At 32.7% G+C, this 26,914-nt stretch overlaps 1 protein-coding gene across 6 annotated transcripts in view; it reads right to left on the bottom strand.

Annotated features, from left to right (window-relative positions):
• Positions 1-26,914, bottom strand: part of LOC145254896 (zinc finger MIZ domain-containing protein 1-like) — a 1,089,917-nt gene that overhangs the window by 399,709 nt on the left and 663,294 nt on the right. For all 6 annotated transcript variants that reach the window (XM_080113820.1, XM_080113822.1, XM_080113819.1 and 3 more), the window contains one exon: positions 7,799-7,912. In XM_080113820.1, coding sequence (XP_079969946.1) covers positions 7,799-7,912 — 114 coding nt within the window. The remainder of the gene's footprint in view (positions 1-7,798; positions 7,913-26,914) is intronic.

Below are 26,914 nucleotides of genomic sequence, written 5' to 3'. Positions count from 1 at the left end.
CTACCATCTATGGTAGCACATTTAAGACAGTAAACGACCAAGTTCTCTCTGATTCTTTCTCCTCTGATCTTGAGCACGTTGTACAATGGGGAAAGGAGTGGCTGGTTATTTTTAATGCATCTAAAACCAAGCTTTTATCTTTACATCATCAACATTCTGATCCACATCTGGCATCAATTGAAATGAATGGCTCTCGTCTTGAGGAGGCCTCAAGTTTTGACAAGCTTCTGGGCTTGACCGTTACTCCTGATCTTAAATGGAACACGTACATCAAATCTGTTGCCAAGGCCGCTGGAAAAATGGTCGGATCCTTCTATCAATCCAGTAGATATCTCACTGCTGATGCAATTCTCTATCTATATAAGAGCCAGGTACGTCCAAGGATGGAATACTGTTGCCACATATGGGCAGGAGATGCTAGAAAGGACTTGTCCTTCCTTGATAGAGTTCAAAATAGACTTCGTAGCCTTGTAGGAGATGTTCTTTTTTCTTCCCTGCAACCTCTATCTCATAGAAGAGATGTTGCGAGTTTGTCTCTGATGTATCGTTATTTTCAAGGAAAGTGTTCGACTGAGCTTCAGTCTTTGGTCACCCTTCACCAAACTTTCACAAGAAACACTCATCTAGCTGAAAACACTATCAATAATTCCCCCCACTCTTTATCTATGCCTAAACCTAAACGTAGATTCCATGATCAAAGCTTCTTTCTTAGAACTGCACGCCTGTGGAATTGTCTTCCGTTTTCCTGCTTTCCGGCTGACTACAATATGGCTGTCTTCAAGTCTAATGTAAACAAGTTCTTGATGAGCCATTCCACTTAAGTTAACAAATTTACCAAATTTCCATTACTAATGATTACTATATTGTCCAATTTCTACTGTACACTCTTTAACTCTTATCCTCGAGTGGCCTCTGGGCCTTGGTAATGTGGTGATGCCTGTGTAAAAAAAAGAAGAAAAAAAAAGAGCTGCAAAATATATAGTAGGGAAAGAAATATCACCTTGTTTGACACAAATTGTCGACTGGGATTTCATCAGAAAATTTTCTGTTAAACAAGACTCAAGCTTTCATGTCTCTGTGCAGTTCCTTGAATATTCTAGCAAAGGTTGAAGGACACCCTACTTTCTCTAAGATTAACCAAAGAGCATCCCTTTTGATGATGTCAAATGCTTTGGTTAGATCCACAAACACTTGATACAGTGGTATCTGTTTAACGCATTTCTCCTGGACTTGCCGGGCTGAAAAATCATATCCCTAGTTCCTCTGCCAGACCTAAAGCCACTTTGTGACTCTGGAATAGCATTAGGACAAACATCCTCCAGTAACCTGATAGTCATTGTCATATATTTCCCTGCAGTAGCATGATGACGACTGGGTCCAGGCTGTGGAGCCCTGAGACACCTGCCGGGCCAGGCCCTGGAAGTTCCAGTTCCCTTATTGCCATTTACGTTCATAACTATATTTGCCAAATCCATTGAATGTTTTGCGATTTTAGGCTACAGTCAGCCTTTTTGCTATCGAGATACACAAGATGGTAAAATGTGTATCCAATTTCATATCAAGCAATGCCTGTGCTTGAAGCTTTTTATAGTGAGGAAAGACCTTGCACTGAGACAATCCCACTCTCTAAACAACTGCAACATTGAACCAAAAAGAAGAGGAAGTCAATATCATTGGATGCAGCAGTCGCCACAGGTTTTATATCAGAGTTTTCCTTCTCCTAGAGAGGTTGCCTTCACTACGGCTTACAGGATCCCTCTCCACCCACCATGCCATTTGATCCATGACTGGGACTTAGGTTGCTGGGCACCAGTGCATATTCCACATGCCAGTGGTAATATATGTCGCAGCTTACAGGGCCTAAGCTCCTCTGGAGGTTTCTGTCAGGGTTACCTCACCCTTAGACTTTGGTTAAAAGAACCTTGGCCCACAAGGCAGTGGAGGTCCAGTTATACGGCGCAGGACACTCGCCGGCCATCAGAGCCCCGTCTGTGTGGCAGTGGTCACGACGTGCACGTGGGGTTGATTTGTCTGGGAGAAGCAGTATGATGCTAAGACATCTGTGTGCTTTTAACACACGTCCACCCCAAATGTATACACACATATATACATACATATACACATATATATACATACATATATATATGCACATATATATATATATGTATATATATATATACACATATATATATACATACATATATATATGTATATATACCCATATATATACATTATATATATATATGTATATATACCCATATATATACATTATATATATATATGTATATATACCCATATATATATATGTATATATATATACACACATATATATATGTATATATATACACATATATATATACATACATATATATATATATGTATATATATATACATACATATATATATATGTATATATATACGCACACACATATATATATGTATACGCACCCCCCCACACACACACACAGGTATATATATCATTATAGATAAGTAATCGGAGTGTATGAGACTAATGTTAAACTTTTTGCAAAACTTAAGAAAAATTTGCCTGAATTTTTTTATTTCTTGCACGTATTGTTGTTATTTTTAGAACATTAAGGTATGAAATGAAATATTCTTCATAAAGCGAATTCCAGAAATCAGGGTCAAACGAGAATGAGTTGAATTGAAAATATCAATGATGATTTTTGTTTTGTTCCGTTGTCACGTTTTTTGCTTTTGTTTTGTTCACATTCTTGGGATTCTCTCGTTTCTAGAAGAGACAAAAGCTACATTATAAAGAGTTGGCCTTTTAAGATTACGAAAATAAAGAAGAATTGGAAAATGGGAAATGAAAGAGTGAAAGAAAATGAAAAGAAGAAATAAATGATTGAATTAAAATGAAAAAATGAAAAATAGAAGACAAATGAATGATTGAAAAGAAAGCAAGAAAATGATTGAAAGTGACAAATATTGAAGGAAAATGAAAGAAAATGGTTTCTCAAACTTTTTGAAAGATTTAAAGGAAATGATTGAAAGAAAAAGAATTGAAAAAAATGTTTCATTAAAAGGAAAGAAAAGAAATTGAAAGAAAAAGATTAAAGACACAGAACCGAAAGAAAAAGGTTGAAAGAAAAATATAGAAAAAAAAAAGATAGAAAAGGATTGAAATAAGAGAGAGAAAGAATTGAAAGAAAGGGATTTAAAATGAAGGAATTAAAAGAGAAAAATCAAGAGAAAAGGGACTGAATGAAAACTTCCTTCGGTGAGTTTGGGCATTAAATGAACGAAGTGTGATTGGCTAATATATAAGATCACAGATTCAAAAATTGGCCAAGTTTTGAGTTTGTATTCAATCTTTTTTGTTCAATAACATACTAACAATGTTGGGAAAAATACGCCCTATTAGCTATGGGTAAAATAGTGACATGAACTAATTTTATACAATTATTAGTTGAAAATTTTATTTTACTTTTAAATGATCTGAAAGAGGTTGATACCAACTAAACAGAAAAGCCTAACAAAATCAAATAAAAAGGAATTTTTTTTTTTTTTCAATTTTAGACTGAAATGATAAAGTTTACCAAGACGGTTAACCAGTATTAAATATATTTGGAAGCAGTTTTTAAAAAATCTCTCAATTAACAAAAAAAGTAAAAATGAAATAAAAAAGAAGTTTGAAAAAAAAATTCTGATCAACATGACATGGCGGGGTCAACTCTCAGTTTCAAATTTCCTTAATTTTGCTTACACTTTTAGGAAACATCTTAGTTTTTTTTTCTTTTTACACTATTTCATGAGAAGATGGCAATAAAATATTTTCTGATTATTTAAATTCAAAATTTGATCTTATATATAAAGTCAAAAAAGTTTTTTTAGCTATTTTATTGCTGTTAATAACGTTCTAAAAATGTACATAACTAAATCTGTTTCATCACATGATGCAAATATTTGTTTGGGTTCTAAAAAAAAAAAACCTATTTGTGATTGATTCTAATATTTTTATAGCTAATCCTAATGGATATTTTATTTTTGATTAGTCATAAATAAAAGAAAGTAGAGATGCTTTTACTGTCATGCCCAGAAGTCCTCATACTTTCACCCATAACACCTGATATGACTTGTGAATTTGTTTTGAATGCCACTGATATGATTGCGGGGGAGGGGGGAAGGATATATATCGTTTGAAGTAGCTGAGTGGTCTTGTTTCAATTTGAGTAATAAATCTGCTATGTTGCAGTATGGAACGAGTGTCGTTGTCATAACAGATGTTCCCAGTGTGAAGCTTGTGTACCTTTCGACGTCTCTCTCAAATGTCTCTACCAGCCGGTATTTTATGGCTTAACCAGCCAATCACAATATTGCAGGAGGAAAGACCCAGATGTACTTCATATTGAGTACATCACAAATTTAATAGCAGAGTTTTTTTAGGATTTACCAGCTGACCCACATTCGATTGTAAAGAGTGGAGAAAAGTGGAGAAAAGAGAGGAGGGAAGAAGAAAAAACCTACAGTAGCCACTTGGTATGTTTCTTTTAGTTAATAGCATCACCATTTCTTAATTGCTCCAATGATTCAATTATTTAGTGTGTTGTAATTATAGACAGTGGTTGTGAATTCAAACTTCACCGAAAGCATAAATATTTTTACTCTGATGAAACATTTCATATAACAATATTAAGTAGATTTACTTTTAGTTTTAGTTCTTTTTTTTTCTATAATTCATGTAATTAAAAAAAAAAGATGTTGGGTGATGTCAGATGATACTGCTAATTACATATAAAGGAATAGAAGATATCATTATGAAAAAAAGATACTATTTTGGTCTTCATATCTTCTATTGCAATTTCTATATTAGCATTATTTGTTCATCCTCTACTTTAGGTAAGGTTCAACACCCTCCCCACCTCCCATTTTATTTGTTAGATTTGTCGAAAAACTAGCGAATATCTTTTACTTGGAAAATCGACATTGTGGACCGATAAGAGTCTTGAAGAAAGACACAACTTGGTATTTAGTAAAAACAAAATGTATTAAACAGAAGAGCAAATACAATAAAGAGAATGGTTGCATATCAGTCTGCCAAGTGTGCATAATTTGTGCATAACACTGAGACGCATATGATTCTGGTCTTTATAATAAGAAGTTCATTGTTATCTGAAGGTGAGCGCTACAACAATCGATGACCATTTTTTTTTCTATTTTTTTTTCATTTTAAAATAATAAAAACTTTTTGTCTTAAAAGTAAAAATAAAGATAAATATTTGTAAAAAAAAAAAAAAATGTTTATTTATTAAAATGTTTCACAGCAAAATCAGAAAGTAATGTATTAAGTTGTCAAAAATTTTTTTTAATTTTTTAATTTTATTTCAGATTTATTGTTCTGTAATTCTGTGACCACAGAGAATTGGTCGCTCAACATAATTTACTGTGAAGACTGAATAATCTTGACTGCAATATTTCGATTTTAGGTTAGGTTTTTTTTTTTTCTTTTTTCCCCTTAATTTAACTTATTATTTTGTTATAAGTGTCCATAATTTTAGTATCACTTTTATCCTTTGGACTACTGTTCTCATCTTAAGTGTTATTTTCACATTTTGGCCGATGTTACCGCCAACCTTCTTTAGGTGTATCTTGTCAAACTCTGAAATCTTTCTGTTGAACTCAGAAATCTGCAGAGAATTTTGATCGGAACCTTTATTTAATCACTATGGGTAGCATATTATTGTTCCATCAGCTATTAATGGCTAAAAGTCCTAAGTAATTCGCAATTGTATTTTTGTGTGTTGCCTACACCGAGGGTTGAACCTTCAACTCTCAGAAGAGTGTAATTTACAACTGAATTTTACCAAGTACTTTATCCACTACATCATGGGTCCTTAGAGGCATACATCATACAAATTATCAATTCTCACCTAAAAAATTCAGAAACATCCATAATTTTTCTTTGGAAATCACACACATAGGTAATTCCTTGGTTATCCATTGGTCAGCCATGAAAGTTCCGTTTTTGCTACTACTGTGTTTTTATAAGACTCTACTGTTTTCAGGGGAAGGTGGAACTGCAGAAAACTATTCCTTAGAAAGTGCATATCTGTATATGCATTAGCAACAATTCTTTACTGCAAGGGAGTAAAATCCAGTGGGAAGCGAACAAGACAGCCAGAAATTCTTTCAAATCTGTAGGAAGTTGCTACAACTTTTATTCATCAAAGTACTTTTTTCTTCTTTTTTTAATTACATTTTCACCCCAAACAAGGCACAGTGCCACTTTGATGTAGGGGGCTACTATCGGGGACATGTTGAAGGGATACTATGTAGGGAGTTCAGCAGCAAGATGTCTGTTCACATTACATTTGAACGTTTGCATGTCAGTACAGTTGGGGAAATAGGAACCCGGAAGAAAATTCCAAAGTCTAGTAGTTCTGGGGAAGAAACTATTAGAGTAGAAGGCTTTCTTACATCTAGGGATTTCTACTGTGAAGGGGTGGAACTTTGCTGCTTGTCAGGTTTGTTGAGGATATTAACATAGGGGGAGGAGGTACAAGGGCTCGTAGTTTGTCAAAGCATCCACCATTAAAATACTTGTAAAACAGGCAAAGGGATGCAACATTTCATCGATGTGACAGAGGTTGAAGCTTAGATGACGGTTCAGGACCTATCAGGTTGCTGACTCTCTTTTGAACCCTGTCTAGGAGTGAGATGTTAATATTTCATGGTTATAGATGCCTGTTAATCCTACAAGTGCATTCATTTGCCCTTTCTTACATCGATTTACATACATATAAATGATTTGATACTAGCCAAAAGCAATGAAAGAGGGAGAGAAATACATAAATATCTGTCCCATTTGAAGCTTCTTGATAAATTGTAGAAATGTATCTGTAATTTGCTTGGACCCTACATTTTTAACCTCTCCATCACAAATGTGATGTTGCTAGTCTCAGTCTTGTTTTATAAATACTATTGCACCATGTGTTCTTTAAACTTGTCTGCTTCCTTTATTCCAGCTCCTTTGACTTGTTGATCTAGTAGTCTCCTCCAATTTGCTGTTTTAATACTGCATTGTAATACAGCTTCCTATTTCAGTAACTTCTTTTCAAGAAATGCAAGGTTGTGGAACTTTTTTCTTGTTTGCTGTCTTCCTCCCACCAACAGCATTGGTCTTTTCAAGACTAACATCAATCTCCTAGAATGATCTTTCATTGTGAACTGTTAGCTCCTTACATTAAGTGGCTTCATGCCGTATCTCAAGCGATTTCCATAAAAAATCTTTTTAAAATTCTAGTCAAGTTCAAATAAAAGTCCATTCAAGTTTTTATCCTGCTCGGTGACTAGTTGCCCCCCTCACCAATCAACCTGTTGGGGAGACCAGTTTAGTTGCACATGCACTTCCTCGTGGAGAACATTAATGTTTTCGAATGATTTTTACTGATATTTTACTGATATTTTACTGATATTGTGCCTCCTATAATTTTACCCAATTGTTCAGCCATTCTTCTTCTCCTTCTTCCTGCAGTTTATACAGAGAATGACACTCATTGTCTTCACCTAACAATGATTCATACAAAATTTTCAATCAGATGAAGATCTAAACTTTCAAAGGATCATTCCATTACATCAGTATTTTCAAAATGATTTTGTTTCACAATGGACATGTTGCTGACATGCTCATGAAAAATGGCAGAAATCACATGTAAAAATCAAAATACAAAAAATAAAACTAAAAAAATAACAATATGATGAGAAAAAAACAAATATTTACAAGGGTGCAATCTAAAAACTGAGTAGCAGACAAAACACTAATAATAAAACTCACTGTTAAGCAGCCAATGAGGCCATTTTCAAATGGACGTTGAAATGCTCTGGTATCAGAGCACCATTCCAAAAGTTCCCTAGCAGCGCTCTGAAAGCCTGTTGTCGAGGCAAGTTGCTGTGAAAATTAAAGAAAAAAAAACAACATTATATTGAAATAACTCATGACACACAAGAAAATAAAAATACAATCTCAACAAAAAAGTGCAAAAGTTCGGTGATGAACTAAACCTGAAGAAGAAATTACATCTGATTAAACGAGTTTTATTAGTTATTATTATTTAAAAATAGAAAATACATATAAAAGCCAATGTGTGTGGATTAAAGAAATCGATACATTAGAATATTCAAATAAGTTTTAATAAAGGTTAATTTTTTCAGGGAAACCATAGACATGAAATATAACTTTGTACATCTACTTTTCCCACCTAAAAGCTTTGACTCCTTAAGAAATGAATTTGTTTTATTTCTGACTCTGAGGCCTTATATAGAATAGTCATTTTCTTTTCTTTATAAATATTAACCTTTCTCCTATAAATGTTTTTATAAGAAATAAAATCCCTATTATTCATCAAATTTTCTCTTGATGACTTACAGATACATTGTCTTTTTGTGATTTGTAAACAAACTGTGTTTGATTACTCATAATAATAGACAAATGACAATGAGAGATGAATTTTTAACTTGCCATTTTCAACAGCAAATAATTAAATATAGTTGAAACTGAATTAAATGCAGAAACCACAACTAAAGCTCTTTTCCCGTTTTTTATATTTTAAAGGTTATATTACGTTCTTATTATTAAATAATCAAGTATTTGAAAGGTTATATTACGTTCTTATTATTAAATAATCAAATATTTTAAAGGTTATATTACGTTCTTATTATTAAATAATCAAATATTTTAAAGGTTATATTACGTTCTTATTATTAAATAATCAAATATTTTAAAGGTTATATTACGTTCTTATTATTAAATAATCAAATATTTTAAAGGTTATACTACGTTCTTATTATTAAATAATCAAGTATTTGAAAGGTTATATTACGTTCTTATTATTAAATAATCAAATATTTTAAAGGTTATATTACGTTCTTATTATTAAATAATCAAGTATTTTAAAGGTTATATTACATTCTTATTATTAAATAATCAAATATTTTAAATGTTATATTACGTTCTTATTATTAAATAATCAAGTATTTTAAAGGTTATATTACGTTCTTATTATTAAATAATAAAATATTTGAAAGGTTATATTACGTTATTATTAAACAATCAAATATTTTAAAGGTTATATTACGTTCTTATTATTAAATAATCAAGCATTTTAAAGGTTATATTACGTTCTTATTATTAAATAATCAAGTATTTTAAAGGTTATATTACGTTCTTATTATTAAATAATCAAGTATTTTAAAGGTTATATTACGTTCTTATTATTAAATAATCAAGTATTTTAAAGGTTATATTACGTTCTTATTATTAAATAATCAAGTATTTTAAAGGTTATATTTTAAGTTCTTATTATTAAATAATCAAGTATTTTAAAGGTTATATTACGTTCTTATTATTAAATAATCAAGTATTTTAAAGGTTATATTTTAAGTTCTTATTATTAAACAATCAAATATTTTAAAGGTTATATTACGTTCTTATTATTAAATAATCAAGCATTTTAAAGGTTATATTACGTTCTTATTATTAAATAATCAAGTATTTTAAAGGTTATATTACGTTCTTATTATTAAATAATCAAGTATTTTAAAGGTTATATTACGTTCTTATTATTAAATAATCAAGTATTTTAAAGGTTATATTACGTTCTTATTATTAAATAATCAAGTATTTTAAAGGTTATATTACGTTCTTATTATTAAATAATCAAGTATTTTAAAGGTTATATTTTAAGTTCTTATTATTAAACAATCAAATATTTTAAAGGTTATATTACGTTCTTATTATTAAATAATCAAGCATTTTAAAGGTTATATTACGTTCTTATTATTAAATAATCAAGTATTTTAAAGGTTATATTACGTTCTTATTATTAAATAATCAAGTATTTTAAAGGTTATATTACGTTCTTATTATTAAATAATCAAGTATTTTAAAGGTTATATTACGTTCTTATTATTAAATAATCAAGTATTTTAAAGGTTATATTACGTTCTTATTATTAAATAATCAAGTATTTTAAAGGTTATATTACGTTCTTATTATTAAATAATCAAGTATTTTAAAGGTTATATTTTAAGTTCTTATTATTAAATAATCAAGTATTTTAAAGGTTATATTACGTTCTTATTATTAAATGATCAAGTATTTGAAAGGTTATATTACGTTCTTATTATTAAATAATCAAGTATTTTAAAGGTTATATTACGTTCTTATTATTAAATAATCAAGTATTTTAAAGGTTATATTACGTTCTTATTATTAAATGATCAAGTAATCTATTGTATTTCTTTCTGTCCAATATGCACACATGCTAACACTTCAAATCTTATGCATAAAATTACAGTTTAAGAATAAAACTTTGAGAACTGGCAGTAACACCAATAAAGAAAATGCTGAACGAAAAAAGATTTTTTCCTACAAAATCGATATTTGATTCTGGTTTGTCATTTCTTTTAGTGGATTGCTGCAGCATGTTGTTAAGAAAATATAATTTGATTATTGCAGAAGATGCAAGTCAAAATAATTTCTCATACAGATGTCAGGTTGAAAAATGGAACATAACTCTGTATTTGTCAAAACAGAATTACTTATCTTTCTTTGGAATAAAAAAGATGTTTTTGAAAAAAAAAGGGTTAGTTTAAAAAAGCAAAAATACAAATTGCAAGTAAAAAAATGCAATTAGTGAATGAGATAATATGAGAAAATTTTATATATATATATATATATATATATATATATATATATATATATATATATATATATATATGTATGTATGTATGTATGTATATGTAATAAAATTGATAAATAACAAATAATCTTCATAGAATAATCTATCAAGATACAAAAAGCTTTACAAGCATTTCATTATTATAATTTTATCTTCCCATATTTTTTATATAATATATCTCCATCTATATCTTTCCTGTTACTTTGTAAATTTTATTTTGTCTATTTTACTATCTTTTCTGATTTTATATACATATAATATATCTTTATTTCATTATGTGCTAATGTCCTTATACCAGAATTTTTGGATACATAAACCTTGCTATTTTCTTCTCTTCTGCTGAGAAGCTTTAGGCTTCAAAATGCCATAGCTGGGAAGGGTATTTTCTTTATTGGTTTGATAATTTAATACAGTTTTATTTAACTTTGAATTGTCATGCTTCATTTCTTATATATATGATGCCATTGGTTTTAAGAAAATGAAACAGAAATGTAATGCAAACAAACCTCAGCAGCCATGTTTCTTTTGATAAATTGTTGGAGCATGTTGTTAAGAAGAAAATGTAATATGGACACTATTTTATAAAAAAGACACATAATGCTAAATTCGTCAATAAAGAAACATGGCTGACGAGTGCTAATGATAGGTTGTTTAGCTTACATAAGGTTTCGTTTTTTTTTTAATTACAGTTTGAAATTAATGGTATATACTGATATGTTCAGATTTTTTTTTTTTTACTTGGGGATCACCACTTTAGTATAAGTGTTAATGAATGTTAGATAGATGGTAAGACAAAACCGTGATTATCAGTAATGGCAAAACTTGGGTAGCATTTAATTATGTAAGAGGACGACTCAACAAGAACTTATTTACATTAGACTTGAAAACGACCATGTTATAGTTAGTTGGGAAGAAACCTCACAGCATTGTGTTACACGGACGGACAGTTCTGGGAAAGAAACTCTGCTTATGAAATTTCTGTATCGCAATTAATAAATATCATGCTCTTTTATGTAACAATCGAGTACTGTTTGATTTTTTCTACCAAATCAAAGATTATATAAGAAAGATCTCGTTTTGCCATAAATATATCTTTGTTGAAAAAATCATTTGGTAATAAAAACAAGGCACATGTGCATTGATATTTAAAAAATCCAAAATGAGAAATATGTTGTAGTTTGCTTAAATCAAAAATATTTTTAGTGCTTCAATGTATATTTTCACAGATAGCTAACATATGCGTTAAGAAATATTGCTAAATAACAAAAAGAGTTTTGTCAAAGTTGAAAATTACCAGTTTTTCATTAATGTTACATATTCTATTAATTTTTATCAAAAAATACATTTTCTAATAAATGTAGAGAATGGGAACAACCAATGAGACAGGTTGGAAAAAAGTGGACCACCGATCGTCGAATACAATGCTGGTCTTGGACTTGAGAGATTTTTAAGTCTGCTTTACATGGTGCTATGAACAGAACAGAAAGAATTGAGCGAAAGGGCGATGCCAAAAAGGCATGCGCTGAAAAAAGAACAGTACAACATGTACAGCCGTCCACTCCAACAACTTCAGGTTGGCGAATCCGCTTAGGTGTAGAATCAGGAGGGACCATATCTGCGATGATAGACAAAGATGGAAAGAGTTGTTGAGACCCGGATACGGTTGGATGGAAGCAGCAGGATCACACTACGCAATCATTGTTTTCTCTGGAAAATCCAACCTATCATGAATATGCCAGATTATTCGCCCATACGACCGCCACCTCAACCCTAGCCTCCCAAAAGGTCAAGAATGGAGGTCAGCATATCTCTGTCTGACATACACAAGATGATGGTGTGGAAAATATGCATGATGATGTAGTGACGGCAGATGACACATCCAACACAGATATGGAGGTGGATAACCAAGACCGATTCTGGCACAAACCAATGAATCTGATGCCACGATGCAGCATGAGAGTAACACAACCACCAAGATCATTATCGCCACAAATACGAGGAGCAACTCATAACTATTCAGAACTTTTCCAACAAGTGACCACAAAACACTGGTGTTGCAGTCCTAAGGTGGGGGAAGGCAAGTAAAGAATGCGGACGACTGATGAAACAGAAAAAAGTGAAACACCCGTAATCATCCGTCGTGTTATGAAAATCAGATCCTATGGTATTATGTGACAAATACTTTACATAATTAAATCCTTCTTAAGTAAGAGAAGAATTCAGGTTGTCCTCGATGGCCGTATATCTAAACAATATGATTTAAATATGGGTGTACCTCAGGAGTCGATCCTTGGACCTTTATTGTTCCTGATATTCATAAATGACCTCTCTGATAAAATAGTCTCTGAGATGGGTATATTTCATGACGGCATCACACTCTATAACAGGCATAAGGGAAAAATAATTCACACATATCCAAGGCAATGGCGGAAACCCTAGATGAAGACCTCCAGTCTCTAATGGAATGGGGTCAAAAATCGATGGTCACATTCAATACTGCGAAGACTAAGCCTGTTTCCTTCAATAATTACAAGAAACCTTCTCAACCACCAATAGCTATGGCTAAAGATACATTACCTGAAAGTACTTCTTTCAAACTCTTCGGCTTAACGTTCACAGGAAACATGAGTCGGAGCAGGTACATCGAGAGCATTGTCAAGGCTGCTGCAAAGAAGGTGGGCTCCCTCTACCGTGCTAGAAAGTTGAAAGTATCCTCCACATCTACAAAGCCACCATTCGCCTGTGGTAAAGTACTGTTGTCACATTTGGGCTGGTGCATCTGCTATTAGTCTCTCACTTCTGGACAGGGTTCAAAAGAGAGTCACCAATCTGATAGGTCCTGAACCGTCATCTAAGCTTCAACCTCTGTCACATCGACGAAATGTTGCATCCCTTTGACTGTTCTACAAGTATTTTAATGGTGAATGTGCTCTGGCGAATTACTAGCCCTTGTACCCTCTCGATGTAAATACCCCCAACAAACCCGACAAGCAGCAAAGTCTCACCCCTTCACAGTAGAGATCCCTAAATGTAAGAAAGTCTTCTACTCCAATAGTTTCTTCTCCAGAACTGCTATACTTTGGAATTTTCTTCCAGGTTCCTGCTTCCCCAACTGTATTGACATGAAGAAGTTCAAGTGTAATGTGAACAGACATCTCGCTGCTGAACTCCCTACATAGTATCCCCCTGCAACTTATGTCTTATAGTAGCCCCCTACATCGAAGTGTGCCTTGTTTGGGGTGAAAATGTAATAAAAATAAAAAAAATAATAGTACAATGCTGGTCTCAGACTTGGGAGACTTTTAAGTCCACTTTACAATAAAGGACAGCAGACTGTTTGAAATATTAAAAAAAATAAATATTATACTAACACCTATAATTTACATAATTTTATGTTTTCCATAAGGTTATATTTATCTGTCAAATTTAAAGAAATTCATCATTTGTGTGTGTGTGTGTGTGTGCGTGTATATATATATATATATATATATATATATATATATATATATATATATATATATATAAAATAAAATACATGCATCAGGTGCACTTGAAGCCAAATTGCGATGCAATTTTACGAAAATAAACAAATATTTTACTTGCTTGAAATTTATAATTTAAATATATTTCGGAGTCAAACTCCATCTTCAGTATCTTTTTTTCTTCTTCTTTCTTGCCATGTTGTTAAGTTGGAGAAAAAAAAGTCGGTAATAAAGATCTGTGCATTGTCTCTAAACGCTTGTATTTTGGAATGTTAGGAACACTGTGTTGGTGACGTGAGATTAACATCAGGGGTGTGAGTTCCGTTATAGAAGCATTGATTTGTTGGAGAAAGAAACTTTACAACATGGCAAGAAAGAAGAAGAAAAAATAAGAAACAAAAAAGATAATGAGGATGGAGTTTGACTCTGAAATATATTTAAATTATAAATTTCAACCAAGTAAAATATTTATTTTCGTAATATTGCGTTGTGATTTGACTTTCAAGCGCACATGATGATTCAAATTAAATCAAAGCTCCTATAACGGAACTCACACACACAATATATATATAAGAAACGCAAACAACAAAGACAAACATTTGTATTACTTCAAAGCAATACATGATTAGCAATGAAATCGGGTTTGTATTACTGTACACATAGATTCGAAAAAGTTGTCAAAAAATAAATATATAACAAATAAATGTTATCAAAGGCAAGATAAGTTACTTTTCTACCAAACTGGATATATTTTTCGTGTTTTTATTCAATGTAACATGTTTATTCAGCTCGATAAAACATACAGTGTTTACCGATGTATTGGAAAATTCAAGATGGCGCCTCACTCCCTCTTTAACACGGTAAGTTTGGGAAAAGGTGTTATAAATAAAAAAATTAGAAAAAATACTATTAAAAACCCACCGAATATATGTCAAGCTATGTCACGGTAACATATATTGAGCGAGTTTTTAACAGTATTTTATCCAGTTTTTTTTATTTATAACACCTTTTCCCTAACTTACCGTGTTAAAGAGGGAGTCAGACGCCATCTTGAATTTTCCAATACATCGGTAAACACTGTATGGTTTTCGAGCTGAATAAACATGTTACATTGAATAAAAACACGAAAATTATATCCAGTTTGGTAGAAAAGTAACTTATCTTGCCTTTGATAACATTTATTTGTTATATATTTGTTTTTTGACAACTTTTTCGAATTTATGTGTACAGTAATACAAACCCATGAAATCTTTAACAAATAAAGATTAGGATGAAATGTTTAAATATTATACAACGTTATCAGATTTTATATAACAGTTTTTTTTAAAATAAAGATTACATGGAAATAAACAACTGGGCCAAAGTTAAGGAACGATGTTAATAATTTACATTTAAAAACAAAAACTCGATGCACGTTTCAAAAATAAATAAAATGTTATTCTTAAGTAATATGGCAAATTCTCCATGCAAAAGCTCTCTTTTTAAGAAAAAAACTCATTATCGCGAACCATCAAGAAAAACTTCAATTTCAGAAATTTCTTGCATTTTCATTGGTCTAAAAGCGTCATTCATCGTGTATAAAAGCAGTTATAAAAACCCGATAAAAAATGATGGAACTCTAAAACATCGAAAAGAGAAGATGAAACAATTTGTAAAAATGTCTACAAAAACTGTTTTAAAACTGCTACATCAATTACATATGCAAATAATGAAGAGACAGATAAGATTTTAAGGAAAACAGTTTCTTACAAGATAAACATTGTAGGATTGAATGCGGTATTCCAAATTCAAATTCTTATTTCAAAACCAAACCAAACGACATGCCTGGAGTATGCAAGAGAATATGTTTGGACTAACACAGTTCATTTCAGTGATGAGTTCAAGTTTAATATATTTGATCCTAGCATCAAAACTTACGTATGCCAGAGATTAGGGGAGACTGTCTTGACAATGTATCAAGTTGGCTCTATCATTCGCATCCATGCTAATGTGGCGCTGTTGAGATTTGCTAAGGGCATCTGTGGCATAATATGATGCCAGGATTGCACCAGAATCTTTAGGCATCTTTCATTTTCATGCAGGACAATGCACCTTGCCACAAGGCCCACGAGGTTATGACTTTATTTAAAAAAGAAAGGAATTGTCCTAATGAAGTGACCAGGCCAGAGCCCGGACCTGAATCCAAAAAAAAATGTTTGGAATATAACTGGAGAAAGGGATAAAAAAAGAAATACGAAAAACGAGTACCATCTCTAGGAGTTAATGAAAGATGAATGGGCAGAAATTACTGTGAATTTTTGCAAAAAATTAATTATGGATGGTGCAGAGATGTCATTGAAAATAAATAGATGCTTAATTAATATTATATTTAGTTGATATTTGATTCATAACTAAGTATTAACAAGATTGTTCTTTAACTTTTCTTTAGTAGTTTATTTGCTTTGCTCTGTTGATTCTTTATTTTTAAGAAAATTATTATGTAAAATTTTGTAACTTTGTATAATAGCTTTGTATTACACCTGGATCTTTATTTTATTGCTTTTTACATAATAGACATATTTATATTATGACACTACTCTCTCTCTCTCCCTCTCTCTCTCTCTTTATATATATATATATATATATATATATATATATATATATATATATATATATGTAGCTTTGCCTCTGTGTGTGAGTTTGTTCCTTATAGACTCCGAAACGACTGAACAGATTTTTTTTAAATTTACAAAACTTTAGTATATAAGTCTGGGAGTGATCTTAGTTAAGTTTTGTCACAGAATACCCCCGATAATTACCAATAATCGAAACCGTTATTTTAATTTATCTATTATCAGTAAAGCAATTTTTTTCCATGTCGTCACTTAGCAACAATGATAGAACAATGGGCCGTGAAAATTCTACTGTGGGTAAGTTGATAGGGTGTTTTTTTTTTGTTTTTTTTGCATGACGTGGTCTGTAGGTTCAAACCCCACCCGTAAATTTCTGAATGTTTTTTTTTTCATTAACTAGAAAGAAGTTTATATAAAATAATTTTATAAAAGAAATAGTAAGTTCTCTAGAGTGCAATGTAGAAGAACATATATTTTGGACTAAGTTACTGCATGGAGGCATGTAAAGTTTCCTCCTGGGTGATTTCATGGATTTCGATGACAATAAAAATATAGGAGTGTGAAATATTTGTTGATCATCATTCAATCCCGGGCAACATCAGGTCTCTCTGCTAGTATATATATAAATAAATAAATATATATATATATATATGTGTGTGTGTGTGTGTGTGTGTGTGCGTGTGTGTGTGTGTGTGTGTACATTTATATATGAATGAATCAACAGTGAAACCAGAGAGAAAAAATGTCTGCCATTGCATGAGAAAGAATTTAAAGAAGATTGTGTGCTATTCAATTGATGTAAGTTAATCCTATAACAGTTTGAGCCAACGTCGGCGTTCATAACGGAGACCTAAATTAAGCCCATTGCATTAATAACAAGTTGTTCAGGATGTTTTATTATTAGACACAATTCTTAACCCCACAGTAGCATAATGAAACAGAAGCATCTAACCCGGATGGCACACATTATTTTTGTATTCCTAACTCATAAACCTTAGAATGAAGGAGAGGGGGAACCCCATCCCCCATACACCAATTCATAAATAACTCTATTTTGGTTTTTATCTAAACTCCAGAATATCAACTACAAAATACTTCCAAAGAAGAAAAACATTTTCATCTTCAATTCTAACAAACATTTTTCTGAATATACAAATCATTTATTACGTTTCTTAATTTGGAAGTGAGAATTATATTATTTAGATTATTCGTACTCATCTTCTCATCTTGATTGTTATTTTCACAACGTTTTGGTTGATGTAACCTCTGAACTTCTTCAGGTGTATCTTGTCGAACTTGGAAATCTGTTTGTGAAACTCAGGAATACACAAGGGCCTGTGGTGTAATGGATAAAGTACTTGGTAAAATTCAGTTGTAAGCTTACACTCCTCTAGCGGTTGAAGGTTAAATCCTCAGTCATGTTTGACACTCAAAATATAATCGTGAATTAGTGAGGATTTCTACCCGAAAGTCAAAATGTCTGATGAAAGGAGAGCATGCTACCTCCATAGATTAAATAAACGATTCTGTTGGAAATTACATGGAAATTCCGTTGGAAATTCTATGCAAGTTTCTGAGTTTGACCAAAAAATTCCCAAGTTCAACAAAAGACATCTGAAGTAGGTTGGAGGTTACATCAACCAAACCATCGTGAAAATAACACTTAAGATGAAAACAGTAGTCCGAAGAATCCAAATAATATGAAAATCTTTGTTGTTTTTTATTTTAATGATAGAAAAAAAAAATTTTATTCAGCATAATTCAACATTTGGTAAAATATTAATTAAATTTAAAAGTTCATGAAAATCTTTTTCAACCATTAAATTTTAAAATTTTTATTCAGAACATGAGAAAATTTTATAGAGCAAGCTTAAAGCGCTCCCTTGGATAATGACAGTGGAGATGCATTTGCAGAGCCACGTGAATTCATTTATTGTTTGGATCAAAATACGTGTTGAAATCACCAAATTCACCTTCTGATTAGGAGTCCCTAAATCGAAGAAAAGTTGTTTTTTTTTATTTTAAACGTTCAAAAGAACAACAAATGATTTTGGATGAAAGAATTGGGAACATTCCTTATATAGTGAAAAGGGCCGAAAATTGTGTAGAAGAGCGTTTAAACGAAATCATAAAAATGTCGAAGACAACAGTACAGAAAACGTATGTTGTGCTTGACACGTTTGAATTACCAGTTCAGCAAATAGTTTCTTCAAAAGATAAAAAATATTAACTTCATGGAAGAGAAAAGGTATTGGCTTCAGGGGATATTATGGTGTAAGTTGACTTATTTCAAGAATAAATGAACTTACCCAAACAAAATACAGTTACAACTAAGCATTGTGGCAGTTATTGATGGTAGTTATGGCCAAAGAATCGGACGTCTACTTTTCCTAACATACTTGTCTTAATACACATTTCATTAGTTATACCACTGTATTTGTCTTGATTATTCCAACTCTGTAAGGCAACAAAACCTGAGTTTGGTTAGTTTATGTAGGTATTGGCTCCATATGAAGCAAAACATAAAAGAGCATGTTATTATAAGTTGATCTTCCTATTCCAGGAATAAATGGATTTAGCAAGACACAATAGATACAGTTACAACTGAGCACCATGGCAGTTCGTGATGGCAGTTATGGCCAGAAAACCAGAAGCCTACTTTCTGTAACATAGTCTTGTTCATACGCTTTTGTTAATTATAGTAAGGCATTTCTCTTGATTCTTCAATGCTACAACATGATGCTGTTGAAGGCCAGAAGAAACATTTGGACAATTCGAATAACAGAATTGCAAGATTTAATAACCTAAATACTTCATTAAAGTATTGCTGTCTCCTGTTATCAGATAAAGCCAGGAAAAGATGACAAAAACAAACCAAAAAGAATAATGAGTTGATTCTTTTTACAGGAAGAAAAACATTTCTTTACATTTATTTAAAATTTCGTTTTTTGCTTTTTAACTACATTTTGTCTTTTTCTTTTTCAGCTGATACAATGATCCTCAGTTATAAAAGAAGGAACACAGAATCATTGAGCTGTGGAATGCAAAACTTGAGATAAAAGGCCAACCACACAACGCGTGTGTGTGTGTGTGTGTGTGTGTGTGTGTGTGTGTGTGTGTGTGTGTGTGTGTGTGTGTGTGTGTGTGTGTGCGTGTGTGTGTGTGTGTACATGAGTTCTTTCATGTAATATTTACTCGTGAGTTTGAATGTTTTTTTAATGTATCTCACTCTCACATATCTATCTGTTATAATTTATGCATATATGTTTTGTATGAGTTTATATATGTTTGTATTTTTTTATCCATATATATATATATATATATATATATATATATATATATATATATATATATATATATACTAGCAAAAGTACCCGTTGTTGACTGAGTTCAAAAACAGCCTACAGAAAATGCTAGCTTCGAATTTGGGGATATCAAAAGCAAAGCAAAATATGAAAGTAAAAATAAAATATATTATAGAAGATATATATATATATATATATATATATATATATATATATATATATATATATACTAAACTACCCGTGACCCGTTGGGTCAGTATGTTATATTAGCTATGGAATTCATGTATCAGCGTGACACTTGTGACGTAAAGAAAATAGTTTTTTTTTTACATAACAGAAACATTTCTATGAAAGTATATTAAAATGAAAAAAAAATACAGATTGATTTCTATGAGTCGTTCTTTTTATTATAATTGATTATTTTTGAAAAAAAAAATTTATAGTTACTGAATTATAATATAAAGCTGAGCGTCTGTATGTGTGTCTGGTCATGAATAGGCTCCTATATGGTTGACTATTATAGAAAACTGATCACATATAATGATAGAAGATGTATTGAGACACAGGAATCGGTATGTTTGATCTGGCATAATGATGATTCATTAAAATTGTGGGGTTTGTGTATGCGCCTGGTCCCCAAAGTATGGAAATAAAAAATTAAAAAAAACGTTTACAAGTGTTTTTGATATAGATGTACATAATAATACTTTGATAAGTATGTTTTAACTTAAATAGGGATGGTATAATAATATTGTGGGGGGTCTGCGTTCGCGCCTGGCCTCCATAGAATGGAAATAGGCACAAACTTTAATAAAGACTTTTCATATCTATCTGCGTAAGTATACTTTGATAATTATGTTTCAGTTTGAAGAAATATGGTATAATAAAATTATAGAGTGTTCGTTAGCACCTGACCTCCATATAATGGAAATATGTCACAAAGTTTAACAAGGTGTTTTAATATAGATCTACAGAATATTGTGATAAGTGTTTCAGTGTGAACAGATATGGTATAATAAAATTATGGGGTTTATCTATTTTATTTTTACTTTCATCATATTTTGCTTTGGATTTGATACCCCCAAATTCAACCCAAATTTACAACCCTTCCTTTTCATAACCTATCAGACTTTCATAAATCAGAGTCGATTTTCTTTAGGCTGTTTTTGAACAATGAGCTAAAAAAATTATTTTATTTTATAAAAAAAACTTATCAAGATAGTAGAAGCTCTGCCGAGTTAAGAGGAGAAATTCATAAATTAAATTAAAAAGATGAGGAATAAAAGTTGTGTAGAACTTTATTAAATCTTGTATATTATAACAATATATACCCATGCAGTGTTATCATGTTGGTTTTTCTCCTCTTCTGATGAGAAGCATTTACCTTCGAAATGTCATGACTTAATGAGTTTCTTTTCCATTTTTCTCTCATATATATATATATATATATATATACACACACACACATACTGATAGTGGTTAGTAGTGTGGAGCATGAATTGTGGACTTGAGTTTGAGTTTTGTTTGCATCACTTTCACTTACACTGATGGGAAAGGTATTAATTCATATATCTTCCCTCCGGCTATGGATTAAATAATAGGGTAGACTAGACTCTTAAGTCTTAGTTGTGCAACAAATTTTAAAAGAAGGAAATTCCTGAAACAACACCAGTCTTTAACTAGTTATCTCAATCATCCAGAACTTCTCCTGCCAATGGTTTAGGAAAAGTTAATGCAATCCTTGCTTCACTATAACTTTATATACAGGTTTCCTTACATGAGGTAGCCATTGTCTAACATGACTGAATAAAGACTTTTTTATGAGTGAGTTTATAAATGTTTGTGTAATATTTCTTTCTTTTTTTTTTTTTTTTTTTTTACACAGTGATCACCACTTATCAAGGCCCGGAAGCCACTCAGGGATAAGGGTTATTGCAAGTACATCACGTTAGTGAGGAGATTTTATGAAGTGTTTAATTGGGGGGGGGGGCGGTTCATTAGGAATTTGTTAACATTAGACTTGAAGACATCCAAGTTGTAGTCCGGAGGGAAGCAGGCAGACGGAACAGAGTTCCACAGGCGTGCAGTTCTAAGAAAGAAGCTTTGCTCATGAAATCCGCGTTTTGATTTAGGCACAGATATAGAGTGGGGGAAATTTTTCACAGTGGATTCAGCTAGACGGGTGTTTTTCGTGAAAGATTGGCGAGGGGGGACCAGGGATTGGAGTTCAGACGAGCACCTGCCATGAAAATAACGATAAAACAAGGATAGGCTCGCAACGTCTCTTCTGTGGGAGAGGGGTTGCAGGGTAGAGAAAAGGGCATCCCCCACTAAACCACGAAGTCTATTTTGTACTCTGTCAAGGCATGATAGGCTGTTTTTGGCAGCTCCTGCCCAGATATGGCAACAGTATTCCATCCTTGGCCGTACTTGGCTTTTATATGGATAGAGAATTGCATCAGTAGTGAGATATCTTCTGGAGCGGTAGAAGGATCCCACCATCTTTCCTGCGACCTTGGCAACAGACTTGATGTACGTGTTCCATTTCAGATCAGGAGTAAAGGTCAAACCCAGAAGCTTGTCAAAACACGGGGCCTCACCCAGACGAGAGCCATCCATCACAATTGATGCCAGCTGGGGATCAGAGCGTTGATGATGTAAGGATAGGAGTTTGGTTTTGGATGCATTAAAGGTAACTAGCCACATCTTCCCCCACTGAACCACGCGCTCGAGATCAGAGGAGAGAGAATCCGAGAGAACTTCGTCATTTACAGCCTTTGATGTGTTGCCGTAGATGGTCGTGTCATCAGCATAGATGTCAACGAATGATTTAAGTATGTGTTTAGGGAGGTCATTGATGTAGATCAGGAAGAGAGTTGGGCCCAGGATTGACCCCTGAGAGACTCCAGCATTTATATTGCAGGCCTCCGATTTTTGTCCATCTACCACTACTCTTATGAGCCTATCGGAGAGAAATGATTTAATGATTGAGAAAACATTTCCAGTTATACCGTAGCTGGAAATCTTGTGAAGTAGACCCTTATGCCATACTTTGTCAAAGGCCTTTGATATGTCAAGAGCAATTGCCCTAGAAAGGAAGCCTTTGTCAAGAGATTCACTAATCCTGTGGGATATAACCGTCAGCACATCTGCGGTAGATCTTGCAGAGCGGAAACCATATTGTGTGTCACTAAGAAGGTTATTCCTGCTGAGGTGGTTGACTATTTCTCTATTTAATATTGATTCCAGTAACTTACTCATAACACAGAGAAGACTTATTGGTCTGTATTGAGAGGGAGATGACTTATCACCTGAATTCTTAAGTACAGGGCAAACTGATGAGGTCTTCCAGGGGCTCGGAAAGCACTTCTCCTTAAGGCAGCGCTTAAATAGTTTCGTAAGTATGGGAGCAAGTTCTGGTTGAAGCTTTTTTAACACTATAATTGGGATGCCATCAGGGCCAGTTGCTTTACTGGAATCTAGGTTTTTTATTAGCTTGGCGACCTCATGCACGGATATTTGTATGTTACCTAGCTTGTTCTGTGTTATAGGAGGAAATATGGGGAGTTGATGGCCTTCGTCGCATAGGGTAGAATTAGCTGCAAAGTTCTTTGCAAATAGTTTGGCCTTGTCTGACGCTGACGAGATAACCTCTGGTCCATTGATAATGGTTGGGATAGAACGCACACTTCTGTTCAGGATCCTATTTGTTATTTGCCAAAACTGGTGGGAACCAAGCCGCTGATCAGCTACCTTGGATTTAACAGACTGGGCATATAGCTCTCTTGCATTTTTTATTACTCTTTTACAGTGGTTGCTGGCAGTCCTGAAAGCAGCTTTAGTCTCAGTGCATCTATTACGTTGGTAGTTATGGAAAAAGTGATTTCTGTGCGCGATAGCAGCAGCACATTCTGGGGAGAACCATGGCTGGCTGTTAGGTTTTTGTTGGAATTTTTTAGATGGTATGAATTGGTCTATGCCTACAATTAACCATTCGGTCAGATCTGATACTATAGAGGACACTTCCTTTTTAAACATGTAGTGCAGAGGTAAATCAGATATGAATGTACGGAAGCTATCCCAGTCAGCCATAGAGTATCGGTATACAGTACGGTGGAGGGGTACGTCTGATGGCTTCTTACATTTTGTTTTTATCTTAACTGATACGACGGAGTGGTCGGAGGATCCTAGAGGAGAATGAACGGTACATGAACATAGCTCGGGGGAAGTTGAGAGAAAAAGGTCTAAGAGGCTTGCATATTGATTGGGTGTATCGGGCACACGGGTGAGTTCGCGAACAATCTGAGTGAGGTCATAAGCAATGGCAAAATCATGACAAAACCTCCCCTCATCATCTGTCTTATTTGAATGGGTCAGCCATTCCACGTTATGGACGTTGAAGTCACCACAGATGTGGATGTTAGCCGAGGGATGTGAAGACAGTATGTGGTCTATTTTCTCAGATATGCTCTTAAAGATAGTAACTCCGCTGTTGTGGGGCCTATAGAGGGCAAATATAAATGCAGTGGTGTTAGCAAGTGCAACCCTGAAGCACATATAGGGTAAATTAGGATCTTCTCTAGAGATATCCCTGCCACATGGGAAGCCATCCTTAATGTAGGCACATATTCCATGCCCATGGCGATCTTGGGAGTCAGATTTAGCTGTTAAATTGGAGTATCCATTAATTATGAACTCATCTAGGGAAGTGGTCGGCCCTATTCCAGTTTCACATAGAAATAATATGTCCGGTTTCGTCTCCTGTAATTGGGTTTCAACCTCTGGAAGGTTGGAACGTAGACCCCTGATATTGGAGAAGGAGACCTGGTAGTAGGGGTCTACGCTGGAAGATGGGGTTCTAGGTTTAATCGAGTTTTTATTCTGGAGATATTTCATGTTGAGGTTTTGGGATTTGTGGAATAGGTCGGCATACTTGGTTAGAGCAGTACAGAGAGGGAAAGTAAGAGAGAAAAAGACAGGAAAAATTTTTTTTATTTGTAGCACACGAAAAGGTAAAGCCGTAACAATTACCCACTAGTATGGCATCGAGAGGCCCCACCAGAGACTACTGCATGATCCAGATCCACTCACCAAATGGCAATACAGCAGTCCCAGTACTTTGCGCCTGCTGATAGGACAGCCTCCTTAGTGGTTAATCCAAGGTTCGGGTCCCTGACTATCAGGCGGATAACGTCAGCCCAGACAAAACGTTTACCTCCAGCACCCTTACTAGTGACATGGCAACAAGGACAGACAAAGACAGAAAAATATCCGACATCTCAGACTACTGGTCACCAAGTAGTACCGACCTTTAAGCAGCTTTTTCTTCACCCTTTGTCAGAAACATCACTCATTGAATGAGGACTGAATGACAAAATAGGAGAAGCGAGAGTTACTGGAGCTGCCGATAACACATCCACTGTATTATCTACTCTCCATGTATTTCATATATATATATATATATATATATATATATATATATATATATATATATACATACATGTAATTTATATACGTTTGTTTTTTCTATCTTCCACTACAAAATAAAGGCCAATATGTATTCATTACTATACAAAGAAATATATGTCACGAAAAACTTAGTAAAAAATGTGCCAGACGAAAGCATATCAAGTGTAGGAATTGCATAAGAAAATAAAAAATCAGAAAGTTCTCGTATAAAATGAACTCAAGAAGAAATCGTTCAAAATCAATCGTTATTGATTTTTTTTTTATTTACGCCATCAGAATTAATATTAATTTATGAATGAAAAATTACATTACTTGACATAATTATATGATTTTATATATTAGTGCAGTCACTGGCAAATCATTATTATTCAACAGAGGGTGTACAACAGAGGGTATATATAAATGTGTGTACATGAATTTATTTTATATATATATGTGTGTATCATATATATCTATATATATAAAAATGTAACTCTTGGTTCGTCCGCAATTAATAGTCTAAAAAACCACTGGACGGATGGCTTCCACGTTTTGGTATAATATGTTTACTATATCCATGTGTGTTTTTATATATTTCTTTTTAATTATAACATTATACTTAATTTTTCTATGATAAATAGGTAGTTTTCTTTGTACCGATCGGCCATTTTTTTTATTTAGGGACAATTATTTATTACCGTTTCCTGTCACGTGACCAGTGTTTCTAATTTAGCGGTTTTCCTGCTAGATCTGGAGATTTCGTTTACAATCTAGCAGGAAATTCGAGAAAATCTGGAGATATTTCGCACCCACACACCCGTAATTTTAGATTAAAAAATAAAGAAAAGCGCTTGAAAATATTTTAAAACATAAAATAAACTCATTCATGTAAGTAAAAAAAAAAGTAGCATTTATTGCCTTTGGTAACAATTATTTATTAATTATTTGTTTTGTTTTTCACCTTTTTTCGGCTAATCATTCTTAAATCTCGCTATAAAATCGATTTTTCCAAGTACATTTTAGGTGGGGGGGGGCATTCCAACCTTCAAAGTTTAGTTTAAAATACGAAATTTAGAAGTATTTAGTCGAAAATTGTAAAAAGCAAGAAACAACAGCAAAAAAAAAAAAAAAATTATACCAATACAGTAGAATTTAATTATCTACCAACCTAAATACTTTTAACATGCTAAAACAAAGTTTTTTTGTTTTTTTATTTTTCTAATTTCAAAATATGTTGCACCATTATTGTGATGTTTAATTTGCAGTATATTTCAATTTAACTTTTATTATAAAAAGTTTGAGTTTATGATTTGTTTCCTGCAAAAAAAAATACCCTCTCTGAAAAAACAGGTAAAACTAGCTGA

Source organism: Euprymna scolopes, chromosome 30 (assembly GCF_053919585.1).
Source record: "Euprymna scolopes isolate OS-2025 chromosome 30, ASM5391958v1, whole genome shotgun sequence".
NCBI lineage: Eukaryota > Metazoa > Mollusca > Cephalopoda > Sepiida > Sepiolidae > Euprymna > Euprymna scolopes.
Note: the sequence above shows the minus strand (reverse complement) of the source record. Positions and strands in the feature narration are given on the sequence as shown.